Source organism: Alnus glutinosa, chromosome 2 (assembly GCF_958979055.1).
Source record: "Alnus glutinosa chromosome 2, dhAlnGlut1.1, whole genome shotgun sequence".
NCBI classification, from domain to species: Eukaryota; Viridiplantae; Streptophyta; class Magnoliopsida; order Fagales; family Betulaceae; genus Alnus; species Alnus glutinosa.
In genome coordinates this window covers 29,498,095-29,513,231 of record NC_084887.1, presented here as the reverse complement: position 1 = coordinate 29,513,231, position 15,137 = coordinate 29,498,095, and the positions used below count along the sequence as shown (strand labels likewise).

Here is a 15,137-nt window from a genome sequence, read left to right as displayed (position 1 = left end):
GGAAGCTGAAACCAAATATATATTCAAATGATTTAAATATAGAGTAATGCTATATGCCCTACTTTTATTTCACTTTTTTCTTATGCGTACACTAGTGAATATTTTTGGATGAGAGATTCAATTAATATTATTTATGGATAATTATAGCGACAACTATTATCATCGCACATAAGCCCACTTTGGTCATTAATTAATGCTTTTCGCGCGTTAAAAAAAAAATCCCAATTCAATAATAAGGACGACATATTAGCGATTTTAAAATTTTTGTGAGACATTAGCGACGACCCCACAATGTCATCACTGATAAATGATCACTAAAAGCCCTTTTTCTTGTAGTATAATGCTAACAAGTGCCTTATGGATTTCCAGTGGTTCTTTGCTAGCTTAACATTAAAATTAACATATTATTTTATTTTTGTTTCTTGTTTTTGCTATTGATCAAGTTGTCTCGAGATGTTGAGGATCTTATTTGTCCTCTCATAAAATTTGACATACTTTGATGCAGTGAAATTATAGCCCGTACGTGCACGTGGTTGATATATTTGTCGACTCTAAAATCTCACACAAAGAAATGTGTCAATTGAACAAGATTTTTACCCTGTTACTTGAGATTGGACACGTGAACACTCTAATTTAGCCATTCAATAATGTCCAGAGATTGCCCATTCCAATCTTAACGAATAGAGAAAAAAGAAGAAAATACATAAACACATGCACCAGGAAATGAAGTCAACATAAGCATACATGGTATTGAGACAATTAAGAGTTACAAGCTAGAATTCAAAGATAAGAGTTACAAGTATTCAAGAGACAAAAGTTACAAGCACTCAAGAGACAAAAGCTACAAAATGATAAATTAGATTTATTGTTGTTAATGTAGAAGTAAATCAAGAAGAGACGTCTTGTAATATTTAGACTATTTCTTTATAAATAGAGTCTTATATACAATCAAATAAATAAAAAGAAACATGCAGCCAAGAAAAGACTTTGGCATGTGGATGTAGGTCATAAGCTGAACTACCTGAAATATATATTTCCTCTCTTTCCTTTATCTCTCTTCAAATTATTATTAGTTCTTACACATGGATTAATTGATTTATAACTTTATTAGAGAAAATTGGTTCAATTGATGAATTTAAAGATCATTGCCCTAACTAGCTTGTGTAACCGAATTTAAAGTGGGATTTAAAAAAAGTTGCCTAGGATATATACTCTAAGGTTTAATTACCATATATTCGTGTATTTACAAGATAACACAAAATAACTCTCTGCCTCTCTCTTTTACCTTTTCTATTTGGGGGTAGGAAAGCATGTGAAAGGTTGATGCAGCCCAAAGACAATTAAAGATGATTAAAGCATGTGGAAGCATGTGAAAATAGAGATATAAAGAAGATAGAATGCTAGAGCATCTCTATAAAGAAATTCTAACATTTCTCTATAAAGAAATCCAATACACCATTTTTGACTTCTCGTCGAAAATCTAAAAGCATTAATGACACCGTCAATTTCTGCATCAAAGACGTGCTGACTTGTGCAAAGACTTGACTTGGCCCTCCGAAAAGATCTTTCCTTGTGTCTTGGTCTAGATTAGGAAATAGCCTAGGAAGGGCAAAGATGCTTTCGCTTAGAGTGCTTTTTTCTACTCCACACAAAACATATATAGGATGGATGACCAGTTGGGACCCAAGCTCTTTCTTGCTTGAAACCGCGTTTCCACCGTCCACATATTAAAGTGTTGCACGGCAATTCTTAATCGTGGATCCGAATCCTGCATGTGCAAAGACTTGACTTGGCCCTCCGAAAAGATTTTTCCTTGTGTCTTTGTCTAGGTTATGAATAGGAAGGACCAAGGTGCTTTCGCGAAATTAAGAACCTTGGTCGATGCTTAGAGTGCTTTTTTCTCCTCCACACAAAACATATATAGTATGACCAGTTGGGACCCAAGTTCTTAAATTCTTGCTTGAAACCGCGTTTCCACCATCTACATATGATTTTGACTCTCTCTCTCTCTCTGCTGATATGCAATTATGCATAGCATAGTTATATAGTGTGGCATTTTCCTTGGTCTTATTCAAATTTTATAAGGGTTCAAGCAGACCATCGTCCCCTCCTTATTTGTAATTATTAGCCCAAGCTTGGATTCAAAATTTGTTTTCGAGTAAAAAAAAAAAAAAAGAAAAAAAGAAAAAGAAAAAGAAAAAAGAAAAGCATGTACCACTCTTGTAGCCGTGGTTTTAATTAAGTGCAGTACTAATTATCCCACTCTCTCTGGTAGTGCTACTCACCCTAAAAGTTGATTTGAAATTGCGTTAAAGAGTTTAAAAATAATTTTTAATAAAAATTAGTTTATAATTATTACCCACGCGTGCTGTTTTGCCAATGGCTGGTGTAACATTCTTTGATCAATTGACTTATTTAAATTTTTTAAAAGATGTGGCAATATTAATTATATATATATATTTTGTTAGATGCACTGATCAAATTAAGAATAATACACCCATTTTAATGTGTCATTTATCAACTATCCGCGTGTGCCGCTTTGCCACATGGAGAATCGATTCCGATGGAACAAACACAAGTTCGATCTATTGAACTTTCCAAGAATTGTATTAATTAATTAAAAACAAACATTTGATGCCAAACACTCTAGAACGCTTACTAGCTTAATTTCTTATCACTTAGCTTAGGCTTTTGACTCGTTTGAGACCCATGCTCATTAGCTTAGGTTTTTGGACTAGAATTGATTATCCTAATATGTATATTAATTTATTCTTGTTGAACTCCCTCGGTGTTTCTCTCCCTAACAAATGCTATTAAAACCATGGTTAGCTTCTCTTATTACTGATATGAGTGTCTTGTTTGACGTATTTGGTTTGACTCTAGTAAAAAGAGTGTGCATCAGCACTTGGAGTACACATGACACATTTGGTTTATAAATTAAAGGTTTCACACACAAGGGGGAGTTGGGTCAATGTGGAAAAAACTCATAAGTGGTGAAGAGATTTGTTATGAATGCACTTGTGAGATTTGTGTCATATATTGTTAATATACTTAAGTGGACCCGAGCCCATTATTTTAGGCATGTAAACTAGAAGTGGTGTTGTAACGCATCGAAAAATTAACCAATTAGTAATTAACTTAATGGTCAGCCTCTTAGTCTCTTTCCACTAAGAATAAGACTTAATGATCTCTACTCATCTAAAAGAGAATACTATGCATATCAACATTAATAATTACAATCAAAGCATTACTATGAATCATTACATTAACTAATTAAAATCCTTATGATATACGTACACTCCATCACTATAAAATATTTCTATACTCCTTTAATACACAAACACATCTCAAAACACTAAGCCTACATTGTCACCAAATAATATTATTTACCGTAAGTGATATCCAAGATTCTACAATGCGTCATCAAGAATAACCAGATCAATATTATTACTCAAATTTAAAAAGTGGAGCTGTTTAAATCAAAAAAAAAAAAAAAAAGGCAAAAGAGAATAATTCATGTGTATCTGCTTGAACTCCATGTCCCAACTAAAGATGAAAAACTTTGGAACAAATAAATCACACTTTTGACATGAAACGTCGTGTTAAATTGTTAATTACTTTTCACCTATCTACTTAGTCGCTCTCTTCTCCCTCCCTACGTGAGTGGTTTGACCATCGTAGATTACTTTAGCCGGTGGTTTTCCTTTTGTCTTTATAAAACGGTAGAGTTTATTCCAGCCAACCTCCGTGTATTATATATATATATAGAGAGAGAGAGAGAGGGGTCCGGACCTCCGTACACCAATCTCTTTCCCATCGGAATCCTCTCCTGCCATTTCCAGTCCTCTCATAAAAAGCACTCCCTCAATTGTTTGGGAGAAAAATCCCACCTATATCTTCATAAATCTTCTCCCACCCCTATCTTTCAATCATATAGCATAACCCCACATTACCCATCATCATCTTCGTCTTGTAAGCAACCAATGCAGCTTTTCTTTCATTAGAGAAAGATCTAAACACCACCCGGCCAATCCCATTAACCCCATATTCAATATATTGTTTCCAAATGGATCTCATTGTGTCATGCAATTGTTCTGTTTTCATCAGCCTCATAGTTTTGATCTCATTTTGTAGAGGTAATCAATTTTTAAACGCTTCAGATTTTGCATCCTTGAGTCTTGACGGTGGTCGTGTAAACCTTATAGTGGGCTTTTGTTGCTCCAGGTATATCAGGGGCTTCAATTAGGATAATAAACAGCTGTAACTATACAATATGGCCTGGAATTCGAACCTATTCGGTTACCAGATTGGACAGCACTGGGTTCAAGCTCGCGCCGGGTGGGACTCGGTCATTCCAGGCCCCAGCCAACTGGACCGGGAGATTCTGGGGCCGCACCGGCTGTACATTCGACCAGAACAATGGCGAAGGAAGCTGTGTCACCGGAGACTGCGGGTCCAACCAGGTCGAGTGCAACGGTGCTGGTGGAAACCCGCCAGTGACACTTGCGGAGTTCTCAATCCCGCCGGGTAGTAGTGCCCGGGAGTACTTCTACGATTTGAGCCTTGTAGACGGGTACAATTTACCCATGGTTGTGGACGCGAGTGGCGGGTCGGGTGCATGCACGTCCACCGGGTGCGTAATCGACTTGAACCAGAGTTGCCCGGCTGAGTTACGGTTCAAGGACGGCGTGGCGTGCAACAGCGCGTGTCAGGCCTTTAACATGCCCCAGTACTGCTGCACTGGCGCGTACAGTACACCAGCTACTTGTGAGCCAACGAATTACTCGAAGATGTTCAAAGCAGCGTGTCCGAGAGCGTATAGCTACGCGTATGATGATGATTCCACAAGTATGTTTACGTGTACAGGGGCAGATTATACCATTACATTCTGCCCTTCATCGGCAAGGTAAGGATATGGTATATATCCCATTAATACATGTCTTTTTCTTTTTCTTTTTCTTTTTTCTTTTTCCATTTTCAAAGTTTCACATTTATTCTTCTTTTATTAATTATATGATTATATGTGATGCTGATGAAGATGAATTCTGAGATGAATCTATCTATCTTTTCTTTTTCTTTTTTTTTCTTTTTTTTTTTTGAACAAAGAAGCATGTGCTCCTTTCATTTCTATCTATCAAGTGTTGTCTTCTTTACGATATCCTGGCCTCGATCTTCAGCTTTCATATATACTACTTTTTCCTTGCTTTTGTGTGCCACAAGCTAACAATGATTGGTGTTAACTTCTTTTTCTTTTTTTTTCTTTTTTCTAAGCCATTGGTGTTAACTTGTGAGATACATAAAGGTGATTGCTACTTTGCTAGGTTACTTGTAAAACAACTGGGCCATTCAATCTCTTGGAGTGTAATTTAATGTTGGATTTGGTTTTCTAACCGTTTTTTATTGGGATGGCTAGTAATTTAGACATTAAATATGCTAACACTTTTATAGAGCTTACATGTCCCAACAAGTGAGTAGGTTGTTCAAGACTTGTTCGGGCAATGAACCCTACAGAAACTCTCATATTTATTGTTTAAATTGTTAGTAATTTGAACAACAAACTTTTTTAGAATCTCAATCTTAAAATCTTAAAATGTATACTATACAATTCCTTTCAAGTGGAATTGGGCCTTTGTCTTTATTATTAGTAATTATTTTTATGTGAGAGAAAGAGTTAAAATATTAATTTCATCTTTTGGATTCGGATCGGATGCATTAACTTGTTTGTATTGTATGCAATACAAAGCAGTTGGGTGGCCCCTGTTCAGTTATATATTTGCACACAATCCTTGTACTCAACTCCTATTGATCGAAGATGTATCAGCGATGCATCAAATCAATGATTATATAGATAATCGTAACTTATAATTTAATTGATCAATAAATAAATTATATCAATAGAACAAGTTGATCAACGTACGCTTAAACTGTAAATATATATTTAATAAGGTTTGATTGAATTATATAATAGAGTTATCACTTCTAAATAAATTTTTTATTTGATCTAGTACTCTTGATGCATGAGATGACGGTACATTTTAAAAGAATTTATATTATTTTGAAATTTTCTGCCGAAATTATTTCACTTGGATTAAAAGAAAATAGTACCATCTGGCTTTCCAATTTAGACAATATTTTATTGCTATGGCATCTTCAATGAAATCTGAGTAACATTTTTTCAATTTTGTTTTTCTACAGCCAAAAATCTGCAGGAGGTGCATCTCCAACAACATATTATTTCTCGATCTCTTTCTTGTCCATACAATGAAAAGCCATTCCAGCCTCGTATTCATTGTGTCACATGCAGTTTTTTTATTTTTATTTTTTGATTCTTGGGTCACATGCAGTTTCTCCGCAATCCCCGTCTCCAACCCATTTCATTTCACCAGCACTACAGCCCATTGTGCCATCAAGAGTCCCAGGTTTGGGTCTTGCTTTGTTTTTTTTTCTTTTTTCCTAGCTTTATAATTTCCAATATTTATTTTGTTATTTTTTTAGTGCTTGAATTGTGTGTGTGTGTGTGTGAGAGAGAGAGAGAGAGAGAGAGTGAAAGAGATATGTGAGCATGTCCTAGTAAGGAGTTAAGTAATTAAGCTGGTAATATTGACTTTCGTACTTATTTTTAAGGGTTGCAATTCTTGTGGTGGTGGCCGTTGTCCTTGATTGTGGAAGTTGTATTTAAGCTTTGAAGAGTTTTGATAACACAAAAATAGACAAGACAACAGTAATGAAGTAGCTAGGCACTGATGGGCTTGGTTCTCCGTTTATATGTTAGAACAATTAGTTGGCCGCGTGCCAATTAAGGTGACGATAGGTAGTGCCGGTAGGTAGCATAAAAGAAAATGAGACCAAAGTCAATCTCCTGGCCTTTTTACATGGTGTCTTTTGCGTTTTATAGAAGATTTTTTGTAACCTTCGGCCAATTTCACGCCCTCATCAGAGACTCTCATGTTGCTATGCGTCCCAGACCGCACAACTCCTATATGGGATCACCTCATGCAGGTATATGATTACAGATATATTTATTGACATGCCAAAGGAGAAGATCCATTAATGTTGTATATACCATCTAACCATTCTCAAGTTGATTGGTTAATGGACCGGGTATCGAGTCCATATGCTCAATGGTTATTGCCTAATTCTCTTATGAAAATGGACAATGAGAATTATTAGTTATGGCCGGTCCTTTAGGCTTTTCGGCCGTTGAACAGTTTTTATATGGAAAAAGCATTAGGTGTGGATGCGTTGAATTAGAGTCCTTGAGTTATACTAACTTAAGCATCAGAGCTATCTCTCATCGGCCTTCTCTCACAAGCTCTTTTGCTAAGCTCGTCTCTCACTGCGTGCACTTCCAATCATCATCTCGGCACACAATCACGTGTCACGCCTTTATTGGAAACTCCCAAGTTGCTATATATGTTCTCTAGATCCCACGACTCCTATATGTGATCACCTAATATTGGGACTACATAGACAATTACTAACGTGCCAAATAAGAGAATCCAATGTGATACCATGCTGTTATTCTCAATCGATTGGTTAATGGACTTTGTAACATTCTGGTCCCATATTGGGAAGAGATGAATAACTTACATAAAGTGAGTGGTTTATAAAGATAATCATGAATGTTAAGTCTCACATTGCCTAGTTACTAAGTGAAACCAAGCTTTATAAAGGATTATAAAAAAGCTCTAAATTAACTAATATTTTTGAAGTAATAACGCAGATGTGGCTAACGCTTTTTTTCTAAATCGTTACAAACTTGGTAAGAGATCCACATGCTATTAGTTATTCCATAATTCCCTTGTGAACATGTGGAATCGGACAAGGGGAATTATTTGTTATGAGGCTTCAGGCTTTAAGCTCAATATGAACAAAAAAGGCTCGGCTCATGTGCGGATGCGTTGAATCAAGGTCCATTACTTTTTTCCCATTTAGGCCGATTGCCTTCCTATTTGCACGTGCGTACATTAAATTTAATGTTACGGTGAGACTCGACTTCTAATGGATCATTTAAATCTTTCATTTGAAGTTTGTCATTTGAGCCTTTTCAATTATCTTGTTTCACCCTAGCCGTCTCTTCTTCTTCCTACACTTTCGGTGGCACCGCTGGGTTATCCGCTGGCAAGGGTTATGACTAATGAACCAGATCACAGCTTGTAGAAAGGTTGCAGTCGTCGCACACGTCCGGCAGTTTCATCAAGAAGTGGACTCATGGAATATGCTATTCTCTCTCTCGCTCTGATAAGGAACCCTTCAATCCTAACCATTTCCACCAAAGCCTTTCTTTGATTCTCCTACCAGGTCACCTTAAGATTCTACCATGACTTCATAGTCATAAAAATCCAACATTTAAAATAGGTGCAATTGTATCGAAGTTAAATTCAAACACGAATAGATGATCTTATTGCTGTGCATGTCTTGCTTGCTTACACAATGTTGTATATATACAATTTGAGAAGTGCTATATTTACCAAATTTTTTTTCAAAAGTTAATTTTCAATTGATGTGTCAATTATGGATAAGATCTACTATTTTGAAAAATGCGTCACCATCTCATGATCAAATAAGGACACATCACTTCTGAACCAATTTTGAAGGAAAAAAAAAAAATGGAAAGTAGAGTATTTCTCATACAATATTTTTACATTGAGACAAATCAGTCAGAACATGGAGAGAAGATTTCAAGTTTGTGTTCAGTTATGAAAAGTGTGCAGGGGAGAGTTTCTAGCAAGGTTGGCTCCGCCCCTTTGTTTGTTGGGACGTGGCTACAGTTGGGGATGGCTCCACCCCATGTTAGGGAGTGGTGAATGACATTTCTCTAGGCTTACATCAGGTTTGACTATTGTATTGCGCAGTCTTAACTCATGGGTGTTTAGAGACTGATTGCAATTGTTTTTTTTCTTGCGATCGTTCACCCATACAAAAAATGTGAGACCAATTTTTTTTTTTTTTTTTTTTTTTTTTTTTAAATCACTGCGTTTGGATATGGTGAATTGCACTCACCTTTTGCCCATGAATGCCTATCTCAATCCTTTCATACTATATATCTAGATAGCTAGAAATCCTTGCAATTTGTCTCAATGTAGAATATATTCTATATATTTTAACAAGTTCATAGTTCTTTCCAATCAATTTCCTAACACGTTCACAGTTCACAGTTCACATGCACTGCAAAATAGTTGTTCTAAAAATAGGACTACTTGCACAGCTGCACATATACATTTTTTCAGTATATATTCCTTTGCTTTTTCACTTTTTACGTCTAATAATTCTATTGAAAACTGGTCTTCCACAAATATTAATGATTAAAGTCACCTCTTGTTTCTGACTCTCCTCTTATTTTGCCCACCTTATCAGAGTTGTATTGTGGAAAAAGTAATCTTTCTATTTGTTCATTTTCCGGCTCAAAGGGCTCAAAAAAGCACAAAAAGTCTAAAGTGGCTTTTAATGATATTCGAAGCACAAAAAAGTCTACGGCACCTAATGAAATTCAAGGTTCAACTTTGCCCAAACACCTTAGACGGGATGAAAAAGTCCCAATCCATATCGGGCAAATATAAGAGACTTCTTATAAAGTCCACTTGACCAAGCAAGTGGACATAAAGCCCAAAATTTGCTCAATAAAGTAGGCCTCATCATATTAACTCTCACATTTGCAATCTGGAAAGCTAAGTTGTTAGGAATATCTATCCGAAAAAGTCCCCAAGTTGATTGTCTTGGTTCTTTTAGGTATACCCATCACTGGTTCTACGTGTTTAGCTGTCAATTTCAACATTAATACTAGTGCTGTGATTATAGTCGTTTCATAATTAAAAATATATTTCCCTTCATGAAATAACATAGAAAATATAGTGGCTGCCAACGTATTATATGTTTATCATTTGATGATTGTTTTTTCGTTCTGAAAACATTCAATTATTGGACAGAGGGAATTGAATTTGTTTTTTAATTCTTATTTCTTTATCAAATTCCTCGTTCTCCCAACTTTCCTGCAGTTTTTCAATCAGTTTTCCTAATTTTTATTTTCAAAACTAGGTTATACATTTTCTTTATCTTTTTGTGATTGATTTTTTTTTTTTCAATTCTGTGTCACAGTTTCTCCACAATCCCCGTTTTCGCTAGCACCACCGCCCATTGTGCCACCAGGAGTCCCAGGTTTGGGTCTTGCTTCTTTTTTTCTTTTTTTCTTTTCTTTTTTTCCTAGCTTTATAATTTCCAATATTTCTTTTGTTTTTTTTTTGTGCTTGAATTGTTAGTATGGTTGTTGAATAAGGGCTATGTTAGGGTTCACATTTCTCGTAATGAGTTATATATGATATGCATGTGAGCATGTCCTCGTAAGGAGTTGAGTAAGCTGGTAATATTGACTTTTGTACTTATTTTTAAGGATTGCAATTCTTGTAGTGGTGGTTGTTGTCCTCGATTGTGGAAGTTGTATTTAAACTTTGAAGAGTTTTGATAACACAGAAATAGACAAGACAACAGTAATGAAGTAGGCACCGATGGGCTTGGTTCTCTATTTAGATGTTAGAATAGTTAGTTGGCCGCGTGCCAAGTGACAATTGGTAGTGCCGGTAATTAAGGAGAGTAAAGCTTAACAAAAGAGCTTGTTAGAGTTGACTAGTAGAGGATAACTCCGATACTTCAAATATTATAACTTAAAGGGAATAATCTTTGGAGAGCAAAGGTAGCATAAAAGAAAATGATACGAAAGTCTCCTTTTTACATAGTGTCTTTTGCCTTCTATAGAACATTTTTTGTAACCGTTGGCCACGTTCCCGCCCTCATTGGAGACTCCCATGTTGCTATGCTTCCTAGATCGCATGACTCTTATATAGAATTACCTCATGCTGAAATTACAGATATAATTACTGATGTGCCAAAGGAGGAGATCCATTAATGTTGTACTATAGAGCTATTCTCAAGTTGATTGGTTAATTGGCCGGGTATCAAGTCCATATACTCAATGGTTACCGCCTAATTCCCTTATGAAATTGGACAGTGAGAATTATTAGTTCCGGTCCTTTAGGCCTTTCGGCCGTTGAACAATTTCAATATGGTAAAAGCCTTAATTAGGTGTGTGAATGTGTTGAATCAGAGTCCTTGAGTTATACTGACTCAAGCATTAGAGTTATTTTTCATCAGCTTGCTCTGACAAGCTCTTCTACTAAGCTCGTCTCTCCTTGCACACGCTTCCAATCATCACCTCGGCACACAATCACGTGTCACGCCCTCATTGGAGACTCCCAAGTTGCTATGTTCTCCAAATCCCACGACTTCTATAAGCAATCACCTCATGTTGGGACTACATAGACAATTACTGACATGCCAAAGAAGAGAATCCAATGTGATACCATGCAACTATTCTCGAATCGATTGGTTAATGGACTTGGTATCAGATCCACATGCATGCTATTACTTATTCCATAGTTCCCTTGTGAACATGTGGAATTGGACGAGGGGAATTATTTGTTATGAGGCTTTAGGCTTTTTGCCCGTTGGACATGCAGTACTCTCAATATGAACAAAAAAGGCTCGGCTCAGGTGCGGATGCGTTGAATCAAGGTCCATTACTTTTTTCCCATTTAGGCCAATTGCCTTCCTATTTGCACGTGCATACATTAAATTTAATGTTACGGTGAGACACAACTTGTAATGGATCTTTCAAATCTTTCGTTTCAAGTTTGTCATTTGAGCTTTCTCAATTATCTCGTTTCGCCCTTGCCGTCTCTTCTTCTTCCTGCACTTTCGGTGGCTCCGCTGGGTTATGACTAATAAACCAGATCACAGCTTGTAGAAAGGTTGCAGTCGTCGCACATGTACGACAGTTTCATCAAGAAGTGGACTCATGGAATATGCTATTCTCTATCTCTCTCTGATAATTTACTAGGTCTTCCACCTATACACCACAGGCACATGCACACCCTTAATCTTGAGGATTCTACATTAAAAAAACAAAAAAACAAAATTCTACTATACTTCCCCTCTTTCCACACTCATTTTTTAGTCATAACATTGTCATAATCTAAGCATAGGAAAAAAGAAAAACGTTATCGTCAAATAAAGAACTTTAACTTCATGTTTTTGTTGCAGGACCACCTTCGAAAAGCAATTGGTGGCTGAAATTTGGAATTGGTATGGCGATCAATATCGTATAAAAGCTATTCTAGTTTCTTTCTTTCTTGCTCTAACATATAATGAAAAGGCATTATCTTTATGTATGTTTCAAAAGAGTGTTCCATTTCTGCAATACATTATCTTATTTCTTTTATTTTTTCTGTGCTCGAATATTGAAATACGTACGTGACTTAGACCATTCTTTGCATGCAGGCATTATTTCTGCAGCTGTAGCTGGGTTTGTAGTAACCTCTTTTATAATTATCTACAAGGTTAAGAGAGGTCACTTCTCAAGTAATGCAATGGTCTGCTGGAAAAGTGGTGCAACAAATTATCAAATCAATGATGAGGAAATCCTAAAGAACTATGGATCAATAGCCCCAAAGCGATATACTTATTTAGATGTGAAGAAATTGACCAACTCATTCAAAGAAAAAGTAGGACAAGGAGGATTTGGTGTTGTATACAAAGGGAAGCTACCTGATGGGCGTATGGTGGCAGTGAAAATTCTGAACGCATCCAAGGGTAATGGAGAAGAATTTATCAACGAAGTGGCAAGCATTAGTAGAACATCGCATGTTAACATTGTCACTCTTCTAGGTTTTTGCTACGAGAGGACTAAAAGAGCTTTAATCTATGAATTCATGCCTAATGGATCTCTTGATAAGTTCATATATGATAAAGGATCTCTAATTACAAATTGTCACTTGGACAACAAGACTATGTTCCAAATTGCGGTTGGCATTGCTCGAGGACTAGAATACTTGCACCGAGGTTGTAATACAAGGATCCTACATTTTGACATAAAACCACACAATATACTTTTGGATGAAGATTTGTGCCCAAAAATCTCTGATTTTGGCCTTGCTAAACTATGCAAAACAAAAGAGAGTATTGTGTCAATGAAAGGCATGAGAGGGACTATAGGATATATTGCACCTGAAGTATATAACCGGAACTTTGGTGGAGTCTCTCACAAGTCTGACGTTTACAGCTATGGAATGTTGGTTCTTGAAATGGTTGGAGGAAGGAAAAATTTTGATGGTGGACTCTCTCATACCAGTGAGAGATATTTTCCACACTGGATTTATACGAAACTTGAACAGAGCAAAAATTCTACAAATTTTGAGGAAATAACAGAAGAGGCAGAAGAAGAGACAACAAAAAAGATGATTATAGTTAGTTTGTGGTGCATTCAGACCAATCCTTCAGATCGGCCATCAATGGGTAAGGTTATAGAGATGTTAGAAGGAATCCTTCAATCCTTACCATTTCCACCAAAGCCTTTCTTTGGTTCACCTACCACGTCACCTTAAGATTCTACCATGACTTCATAGTCATAAAAATGCAACACTTAAAATAGGTGCAATTGCATCGAAGTTAAATTCAAAGACGAATAGATGATCTTATTGCTAACTGTGCATGTTTTGCTTGCTTACATAATGTTGAATACATACAATTTGAGAAGTGCTACACTTACCAATTTTTTTTCCTAAAGTTAATTTTCAATTGATGTGTCAATCATGGATAAGATCTACTATCACTACAAAAAATTTAGATTTTAATAATCTAACTTTAATAACATGCAAAACCCTATTGTACGTCACTAAAGTTTAGTAACCTTACTTCAATAACGTGATTCTCACATTACTAAATCCATAGTTACTAAAATAATTTTTATAACGTGGAAATTGACACCACGTTACTAATTACTAATGCGCAAAAATTTTGCACGTTACTAAAAATTTAGTAACGCACTAAATTATTGCACGTTACTAATATTAGTAACATTATAAAATTATCACGTTACTAATTTTAGTAACGTGGAACACTTTTACACGTTACTAAATTATAAATTATAATTTTTTTAAAAGAAAAAAGCACGTTACTAATGTATATAAAAAAATAATAAAAAAAATAAAAATTATTATTTTTAGTAACGTGTGTTCACACGTTACTAAAATTATGTAAAAAAAAATTTATATATATATATATATATATATACATATGTTGTTGAACTGTCAGATGAAGCTCTGCCTGACGAATCATGAATTAAAATTATAGATAAGGAGTTTCTTGACGGAAGCAGCCTGGCAGTCCAGCCTTCGATCTCTTTAACACCAACATCACATCGAGGACTTGTAACCCCGCACTTGTTCAGCCTTCCATTCAATTCAACTAAAAATTTTCCAGATCTGTGATCGTCAACATACTCAAACTCCCCAATATAACCATCAAAACCAAATTAAAAATAAAATTATAACTAGGATCGTACAAGAAAAAATGAGAACACATGAGACAACAAATGAACGCAATCGGACAAACCATGCTTCTGCATGACCAGAAGAAACTTGATGATCACTTTGGAGGACGGCCTGATCTTGACCTGTCGCTTCCCCCTCTTCTCGGCATTGTACATGCTCTTGAGAGCATCATTCAAATTCAAGCTCCTGAAAAAGGTTACACCCAATCATTCACAAGCCCAAGATATACTATTTACAACTCAATCGCTACAGAGGGGTCGCCATTCAACAAACAATATAAACATTTACAAATCTTGCAGGAGAGACAGAGAGTGAAATCCTATGGTTTTCCTGACAGCAGAGATGGCGGCCGCGAGTGGAGCTGATTGCTTTTTCTGGATCATGTCTTCCTTCGGTAGCATTAGAGAAAATAAAAGAATTAAAATTATGTAAAAAATAGTAGCGTCGGAGCACAGATGGCTTTAAAAATTGTAGCAGATTTCAATAATTACAATAAATAACCCAAAATCTGAATTACCAGATTTGTAGATCTCATTAGCTGAAGCATCCTTTTCCTTCTTGTTTCTATTTTTTCTGGTTATTGCTGGTTTTCTTGAGAGAGAGGAAGAGATGTTGGAAAATATAAAGATATGGAACTACAGAAAATTGAAGAAAGGAGAAAAATAAAAACTGTATAGAAAGAACACTGACAGTAAGGCGAATATAAATCTGTCTCTTAGACAAATATTACCTCCCACTTACACAATAAGTTCTGCA

General features: G+C 35.9%; 2 protein-coding genes across 4 annotated transcripts in view; both read left to right on the top strand.

Annotated features, from left to right (window-relative positions):
• Window positions 1–3,733: 3,733 nt before the first annotated feature.
• On the top strand, window positions 3,734–13,582 carry LOC133859300 (thaumatin-like protein 1). 3 transcript variants are annotated; one of them, XM_062294658.1, is made up of 7 exons: window positions 3,734–4,136; window positions 4,225–4,906; window positions 6,196–6,212; window positions 6,345–6,419; window positions 10,096–10,155; window positions 12,094–12,135; window positions 12,331–13,582. In XM_062294658.1, exons 1-7 carry the CDS (start codon window positions 4,067–4,069, stop codon window positions 13,431–13,433), a joined length of 2,049 nt encoding a protein of 682 aa, XP_062150642.1. In that variant the 5' UTR covers window positions 3,734–4,066; the 3' UTR covers window positions 13,434–13,582. The 3 variants fall into 3 exon arrangements, with proteins under 3 accessions (XP_062150642.1, XP_062150643.1, XP_062150644.1); XM_062294659.1 differs by lacking the exons at window positions 10,096–10,155; window positions 12,094–12,135; window positions 12,331–13,582 and having other exon boundaries at window positions 6,196–6,396; XM_062294660.1 differs by lacking the exons at window positions 6,196–6,212; window positions 6,345–6,419; window positions 10,096–10,155; window positions 12,094–12,135; window positions 12,331–13,582 and having other exon boundaries at window positions 4,225–5,055.
• LOC133859297 (thaumatin-like protein 1) overlaps window positions 10,095–15,137 on the top strand; it is a 40,819-nt gene continuing 35,776 nt past the window's right edge. Inside the window, exon 1 of the mRNA XM_062294651.1 lies at window positions 10,095–10,155. The gene's annotated coding sequence lies outside the window, so the exon portion shown is untranslated. The remainder of the gene's footprint in view (window positions 10,156–15,137) is intronic.